Source organism: Electrophorus electricus, chromosome 6 (genome assembly GCF_041902795.1).
Source record: "Electrophorus electricus isolate QZ-2024a chromosome 6, ASM4190279v1, whole genome shotgun sequence".
NCBI classification, from domain to species: domain Eukaryota; kingdom Metazoa; phylum Chordata; class Actinopteri; order Gymnotiformes; family Gymnotidae; genus Electrophorus; species Electrophorus electricus.
In genome coordinates, this window is record NC_137502.1 from 34,729,556 (window position 1) to 34,738,067 (window position 8,512).

At 49.8% G+C, this 8,512-nt stretch overlaps 1 protein-coding gene across 1 annotated transcript; it reads right to left on the reverse strand.

The window, feature by feature from the left end:
* Positions 1–2,809: 2,809 nt before the first annotated feature.
* nog1 (noggin 1) lies at positions 2,810–4,294 on the reverse strand. The gene has a single exon (XM_027031846.3). The coding sequence runs from the start codon at positions 3,893–3,895 to the stop codon at positions 3,227–3,229; it is 669 nt and encodes a 222-aa protein (XP_026887647.1). The 5' UTR covers positions 3,896–4,294; the 3' UTR covers positions 2,810–3,226.
* Positions 4,295–8,512: the final 4,218 nt, after the last annotated feature.

Sequence of the window (8,512 nt, forward strand, 5' to 3'; positions counted from 1 at the left end):
AAAACCAAATATGTGCTTTCATCAGAGTGCAGACTGTGCCCCACTCCACTTAATGGTCTCTCGCTTACGCTCATTAATTCAGGCCTGATAGCTTCAAAGAGATCGTACCAAACCCCCAAAAATCGCCCCTGCCAAGGCGGCACAGAAATCTGTTTCAAGGAACATCGCAGCTGCTTGGCTTTCAACTCTCAAGCCTTCCAGAGCATTCAGAACGTGACGTACATGCACAGAGCTGCCAAACGTCCTTGATGAAGCTGCACGCCCGAGACTGAGTGAGCCACAGGTAAGAGGCTCCAGTCTCCAGAAAGCTGTCTGAGACATAGCTGAGCACCATGTTCTTAAATCTCATCACTTTAAGATCATTCCTTCGAGAAGGATGAGAGTGTGTGTGTGTGTGTGTGTGTGTGTGTGTGTGTGTGTGTGTGTGTGTGTGTGTGTGTGTGTGTGCGTACATGTGTGTGCATGCGTACATGTTGGTTCCAGGCTGGACAGTGGATATTTTCCACTAGACAGCCACAGACCATAAAACTATAAAATCTAAACACATGAAGGTCTTGAAAGAAGAGCCCCACTGCTCGGCCATTGTGGAAGGTCTACGGTCTGAATTAGCATGCCGAGTAAATTACGCGCTTGGGAACAAAAGTCGGCTTAGTACACTACTGCACAAATCACAACACGAGTACTCAAACCACAGGAGCAGTTCCTCCCAACAGCTGCGACGCGAGCGAGCGAGAAACAGAGAAAGAAAAGGGAGTTTGGGCACCACAATGTCCCCACCACAGGGTCCCTGCAGACAGGACAGAACATTCTAGACTGGCACCTCAGCTGGGTCTGAGCAGAGATCCCTGAGACAGAGGAGAAGTAAGAACGACAGAGAGAGGTGAAGGAGTGCGGAAGGGTGTTATAACTCATTCCCCCCCCCCCCAGCAACACAGCGGAGGATGGGAGGTGCAGTCACACCCGTCCACCCCTGGGCAGAGGGTCATCGCAGACCCCTGCACACGGTGTGTTACAGCTGTGTTGTGTCACTATGCACACACACGCACATAACGTCATTACACAGCCACATACTGCACAGTGTCATTACACAAACATAAGAGTGGTATAACGTTATTACCTGCACACACACACACCAACAGCAACAACCCCACACTGTATGTCATTACATACATATTCCACAAATGGTCTAACTTCTTTCTGATAACTCTCTCTCTCTCTCTCTTTCTCTCTCTCCGTTTTTGATCAGGAAAATGGCCTGTGTCTTAAATTATTAGTGGAGAGCCAGGATAGCTCTCTGGAAACCCTGGGCTGTGTGCAGATGTTAAAGTGATGAGAACTGAACCATCATTGCGTTACAGGCTATCGACCAGCGTAACAGGCCACAGGGTGATCCGTGCGGAGCTAGATGTGCATTTTCAAAACAAATGAAACTAAAAAAGCATCGATTTTGAACCAGGATGGCATTTAAATGTGTGATATAACGGATTGTTTCATGGCAGGTGCCCTATCTGTCTTTCTCCCGCTCTGTTCGAGCTGGGAGTCGAGTCTGGCCCCCCGTGCCAGCCGTCATAGGAGGTCCGGGGTCCCGGACGGCATGCTGGGTGAGAGTTCGCCTCCCGCAGGAGTGAGGAGGAGTGGCTGACTCCTGCAGGAGTGGAGGAGAAAAGAAATTCCTGACTGACTAAGTGTGAGGGACTCCAGCCGGAGGTTCTCTGCACAGTGTTTCTGCCTAAATGTTCTACGTTCCCTCTGAGGTGGACATGCCAGAGGAGTCTGTGAGCAAACAACAAACCCACCAGAGGTTCAGCTAAACTCTGTGTGACCTGGTGTTAACGGTGCTGAGAGGCCGATCTCAGAACCCACTGCTGTATACGTGCTTACATTTGGTAGCACTTGTCACATTTCAGCAGCAACAATTTGCTACTTCAAAATGCTCTCAGAAACGTGTTACTTTGATTGGAACCCCTGCGTCTTTAGTTTGCAGTTGTGTGAGATTGTGTGTGTGTGTGTGTGTGTGTGTGTTGTCCTAATCAGAGCTGTGTTTAGATAAAGCAGTGGTGTGACAGGTCAAACAGAGCTGTGTTTGATGCCCTTTATGAGGCCTGTTGGGTGAAAGAGTGTGTGTGTTTATTCCAGTCCCAGGATGGCTCCGTGCTCCAGAGGGAGGGCACCCCCTGCCAGGCTGCAAACGGAGAGCCAGGAGAGGTAGATGAGACGAGACCTCCCCTCTCCCCTCCTCTCCATCAGCAGCTGACAGCGTTCTGCCTCTCTCACGCTCTGGGCTGCCAGGAGATCTGCTGCAGTGGGGGAACACCACAGACATGCTGCACCCTCCCTGCCTGCAGGGCTCCGTGTCTGGGACGTTTCTAAACTACAGTAGCAATGGACGAATGAAGATGCGTGAACCGCCCTAACAGATCCGTTAGCTCAGCCCTTATTGCACATCGACTGTAATAAACCCGTGATTGACGCCGTTATCGATCTAAACGTCTACACGCGCCGTCGCGTAGCGTCACCTGCCCGCTTATATTGTCAGTGCGCGCGTGCGGCTTCTCGTTTACAAAATAAAAGAACCCAAGCTATGAATGAGATCAAATGTGTGAATTTACTTAAAATAGCTGTTCCGTTATCTCGCAATACACACGTCTTACACTTAGGCTACCGTGTGCGCTCGCCGCGGGGGTTTCGCACGGTTACAGGGATGCACGCGATCATATTGCAGTCGGAGCTTTTCTGTGTGCGTGCAGCGACAGTAAGAAGAAAACCCGTAACAGCACAAACGAGGCTCGACTCGCAGTGTGGGGTGGCTTTATTCAGACATTTTATTATATGAATATAAAGAATAAATAGAGATTGCTCTTAATTTACAGGATAAAACGTCGACATTTAGCAATAGAATACAGCCGTCACAGATGCGAGACACAAAAATTCGTAATAAATTTGAGGTCGACAGATCAGCGTTTCCGAAAGTGTGGGAAACCGCACAAAGTGTCTCATCTCCACTACGCACCCACTCTTAACACCATAAATACAAACGTTAACCGACATTTTCCACAAATACAGTAGACTCTGATTACACACAATACTGGCTTTTTTACAAGTAGCTATCATTTTCACATGGCGCCATATATACATACAAATACATTCTTACACTTGATAGTGCATTCAGAAACAAAATTACAACGTAATCATAACTTAACGACAGGAAACGTGGGGGAAAAAGCTGTCAGTTCGAGCACGAGCATTTGCATTCGGTGATGATGGGGTAATGCACCGGTATCCACGCGCACTTCAGCGCGCCTTTCCGCTGCACGCAGCGCCACCGCAGGATCGCGACGTGGGTTGACTTGGCAGGCTTGCACACCATGCCCTCGGGCACGGAGCACGAGCGCTTGCTGTAGCAGCTCCCGACCCTGACATGGCGGGGCCAGAAGCGACTCCCGAGGTCGTTCCACGTGTAAACGACCGGGCAGTAAGAGTGCGACCACAGCCACATCTGCAGACGTCGCTTCAGCTTCTTGCTGGCCTTGCGCTTCTTACCGAACTGAAAATCGAAGTCCAACGCCCTGATGTCGCGCGGCATCAGTCCCGTGGGGCTCTGCTGCGCGTCTGACCCGTCCAGCTCTTCGCTTCCCGTGTACCGGGCCTGCGGGGGCGCCACGGACAGAAAGCGTGTATCAAAGTCTCCCAGAACCATTTGCAGCTCGGTTCGGTTCAGGTCCCTCTCTCGAGGATCAAAGACGGGGTCCGGGTCCTCTTTTAACTCCACGAGCGGCAGGCTGTCGCTGGGGATGGGTCGGAGGACGTAATAATGCTGACACGTGCCTTTCTCCATACGCAGCCCGAGGGACGCGAACAGCAAGTACATGGTCACGAGATGCTGCGGCGGGTCCATGCCCGCAGCGCGCGGAGACGTGGCGCTGGCGCGGGTGGCGGACAACTTAACTTCTCTTTGACAACTTTCTCAAATCCAGCGCGTTAGTGTCCAGCAGCGCTCAGGCGGCGTTCCTCTCCATGGCGACACACGGCTAAAGTGAGCTCCAGCTCTTTACTTTCATAAAATGCTTTTTTTTACTGGCGAGCGCTTGCTTCAACAGACCACGAGCTTTCAGATCACCGCGTCAGAAACTTTCAAGAAGCTGGCTGTCTCGCGCGCTGGTGTACGTAGGCAGCATCAAGCAATCTCTGCACGCGGAGTGTCCGCATGTTTTCTCTTGCGCGCGGACGCCGAAGTGGGATTGCCCTGTTCGCGGCTGATATACGCTCGCGGGTTGTGATGTAACGCACAGGCGCGTTTCTGAGCGCGCGGGTCTGGTGCAGGAGATTCCCGACGCCTCCGCGGACGGGGCGGAGTCGCGGTGGGAAAGGGGCGTGGTCTAGCAACTTGGCGCTGTTTCGCCCTCTGTCGGTTGTGGCATGCGCGCCAGCGGTACACACCCGCCGACACGGGAACGGGGCTGATCTTAAAGCCCTCGCCACATAGCTGCACACCGCGTATCACTCCCGATGTAAAGAAGCCTCACGTGTCGACACACACAAATACGTCAGTGTGCGCCCGAGCCGCAATGTCTCACGCGATAAAATACCCTGCCCAAAAGATACTGCAAAAAAGAGCATCTCCCACGTGAGTGTTGCCTACCGTCAGCCGCGTGAACCGTGCTAGCTGAGCCGCGTGTGTGTTTTGACTAGTCATTATCATCGCGTATAGCACGCTTCAAAAACACGCAGTAGACAAATATTTGCTGGAGGTGCACGAAGCGCGCAGGGGAGAAGTGAGCGCGCTGCGTGACGCGTCTACGTCCAAACGTTTCCATGCCTTGGTCACTTTCCCCACCGTAAATGTAATCAGATGACGTTTCCTGCTGTTTTGAGTAAGCTACAGGGAAAATACATTTAATTCCAAAAATCTAAATATGAGGTTTTACTATAATGTCTAAAAACTAATATACTCAGAGACATGTAAATACACATTCTGGTAGACAGACAGACAGACAAACATCAGCTGCTCCATTACTCCTCCTAGATCACAAAGCCCCCTGTTCCTCTTATGCAGCGTGTAGTTTTAGTGCAGTTTCAGTAGTCATTGTAATGTGTAGTGTTAGTGTAGTTTCAGTAGTCATTATCCTGTGTTGTGTTAGCGTAGTTTCAGTAGTCATTGTCCTGTGTAGTGTTAGTGTAGTTTCAGTAGCCATTGTCCTGTGTAGTGTTAGTGTAGTTTCAGTAGTCATTGTCCTGTGTAGTTTTAGTGTAGTTTCAGTAGTCATTGTCCTGTGTAGTTTTAATGTAGTTTCAATAGTCATTGTCCTGTGTAGTTTTAGTGTAGTTTCAGTAGTCATTTTCCTGTGTAGTTTTAGTGTAGTTTCAGTAGTCATTGTCCTGTGTAGTTTTAGTGGTTTCAGTAGTCATTGTCCTGTGTAGTTTTAGTGTAGTTTTAGTGTAGTTTCAGTAGTCATTGTAATGTTTAGTTTTAGTGTAGTTTCAGAAGTCGCTGTCCTGTGCAGTTTTAGTGTAGTTTCAGTAGTCATTGTCCTGTGTAGTTTTAGTGTAGTTTCAGTAGTCATTGTAATGTGTAGTTTTAGTGTAGTTTCAGAAGTCGCTGTCCTGTGCAGTTTTAGTGTAGTTTCAGTAGTCATTGTCCTGTGGCCATACAGAGAAAGGAATGCTTTGGTAGATAGTCCTGACGTGTGTGTAATTGCACAGCCCATTTCCTGCTGTAATGCGTGGCCTCAGGTGATGTAGTGATACAGAACGTCCTCTATCACTCAGAGGTGAGGCAGACGTGGGCTATAATACAAGTGTGAAGGAGCAGAGAGAGAGAGAGAGGGAGAGAGGGAGAGAGAGATGGAGAGAGGGAGAGTTACTTATGTACTGCATCCCTACTGAAGCTTCATTAAGTGAAATGACACAGATGTCATGACATCAGCCACCTCAAACAAGAACTGCAGTGTGTGCACATTCAGATATGTAACCACACGTGTGTGTGTGTGTGTGTGTGTATGAGAGAGAGAGAGAGAGAGAGAGAGAGAGAGAGACATGTCTGTGAGATGACCTACATGTATGTGGATAAGAAGCTGGACGAAATATTCTACCTTAATAATAAATCAGTCTGTGAATCTGCAGATGACATGACACATGTCCTCACTCTCTGAGGAAGACAACCGGGCTCCTTCCTCACTGCTCCTCCACTCCTGGGCATGAAGCACATGCCCAAGCTCCTGTCAGGAACAGGGGGAGGGAGTTTAACTTTTAGTGAATTTAAGTCCTTGTAGAGGACCAAGTCTTTGCCTTGTGTATGAACTCAGAGAGCAGATTCCCTTTTTAAACTGCCAAACCTATTCTTCCAGCTTCTTGGAGGAATCTTCAGTGAAGAAATCCTGTAAGTCAATACTTATCCCCAAATCCAGACAAGTCAACTTAACTGCTGGACACTGTGTCTTCAGGCCAGTCTGGGGTGAGGGTGAGTCACGCATGTCCCCTCATGCTTGGGGACATCTGCTAGGCCAAGGACACATTTGGCTTGGTACAGTCACAGCAGTGAAACCACTGGAACACCAAAGTATTCAGAGAATTTGGGTTGTGAGTGAATACGACATGACACATGCTTGGGAGGAGCCACTCAGAGGCAACAGAGACTTTGTGTGAGTGAGAGAGAGAGAGAGAGAGAGAGAGAGCGAGGGAGGGAGAGAGAGCGAGGGAGGGGGGAGAGAGAGAGAGAGAGGGATAGACAGAGAGAGAGGGAGAGAGCCAGTCTGAAGGGTCAGATCTGCTCTGATAGACACAGTCCAAGGGAATAAGAGGTTAAATGTGAATGTCTACTCCCTGATAACACACACACGCACGCACGCAAGCACACGCACGCACGCAAGCACACACACACACACACACGCACACACATACATACGCACGCACACACACACGCACATGCACGCACACACACTCGCACACACACGCACACACACGAACACACACGCACGCACGCACACACACACACGCACACACACACGCACACACACACATGCACGCACACACACATATACACATGCACACACACACAAACTCACACACACGCACATGCAACATTCCTCATGACAGTCCATTTCACACACTATCTCACTCATTACCACTTTTACACTCTCACCTAATGGAGACCACATTGAAGAAATCACAGAAGTCACACACCCACACAGGCAGACAGACACACACACGCAGAGTCACTCACACACACACACACAAACTCACGGATAGGAGTGTTATCGTGTTTATACTGGCACACTCAGGTGTGCAATTTGGTGGTTTATTTAGCATTTTTCCACACATCACTCTCTCTCTCTCTCTCTCACACGCACACCAATCTCAGTTCATTAAGCTCAGTATCAGGACTGTCTGGTCTACTTTAAAGCTTCAATCAGAATTTTGAAAAAGCAGTTTTTTATAATTATTACACTTGTGGTTTATTTCTGCTGTTCTGCTCTGTGCAGCTATATGCTAGGAAATGAGGACTAACAGTTTTAAGTCCTAAGATCTGATTGTAGTTCTGAGTCCTCCTTCCGCTGTACTGAATCACAAATTGAAAATTCCTGGGATCTTGGATATGATCATTCCACATCCTCAAATTTGGAATTGCATAACCAGTCCTACAGTCCTCCAGTATTATCTGAACGTCCTAGCACCGAGCGTGACATACATATGGACTGGACATCTAAACATACATCTTGACCCGCTGTCCCGCTCTCTTGTTCTGTAGTAAAACCCAGTCCTGCCCGTCAGTAGGAACACCACTCCGACGCGCCCCATCCTGTCCTTCTCCGGCTACAGTGCGCAGAACCACCGCGAGAACCTGGAAGCACGCAGGGGCCTGAGCCCCAGACTGTGGTCAGAGGTTTGGGGGCTTTAGGAAACACAGAATCCCGCATTTAGGATGCGTTTGCATTACGGGCCATCAAGGTTTTCCCCCCAGGGACATGAGAGAGTGGCAGATCTCTGTCCTACTGCTCCAGCACCCAGACACATACAACCCCTTACAACCTCACACAACCCTACACAACCACACACAACCACACACAACCTCGCAAACCCCACACGTCACACAACCCCGTACAACCCTGCACAACCTCACACAACCCCGTACAACCTCACACAACCCCACACATCCGTACACAACCCCGCACAAACTCACACAACCCCATACAACTCCACACATCCCTACACAGCCTCACACAACCCCGTACCACCTCACACAACCCTACAAAACCTCACACAACCCCACACATCCCTACATAACCTCACAAAAGCAGTGTTCGTACAACAGCACTGCACCCTCCAGTGCAGGGAGAGGAGAGGAGAAGTGAGGAAAAGAGGGGAGGAGAGGAGGGGAGGGGAGGGGAGAGGGGAGGAGCAGTGAGGGGAGCAGTGGAGAGGAGAGGAGGAGAAGAGAGCAGGAGAGGAGCGGTGAGGAGAAGAGAAGAGAGGAGCAGTGAGGAGAAGAGGGGAGAAGAGGAGAGAAGCGGTGAGG

Bases quoted from the DNA above. Each gene is read 5' to 3' on its own strand.
- nog1 (XM_027031846.3), bottom strand. From the start codon at position 3,895: ATGGACCCGCCGCAGCATCTCGTGACCATGTACTTGCTGTTCGCGTCC.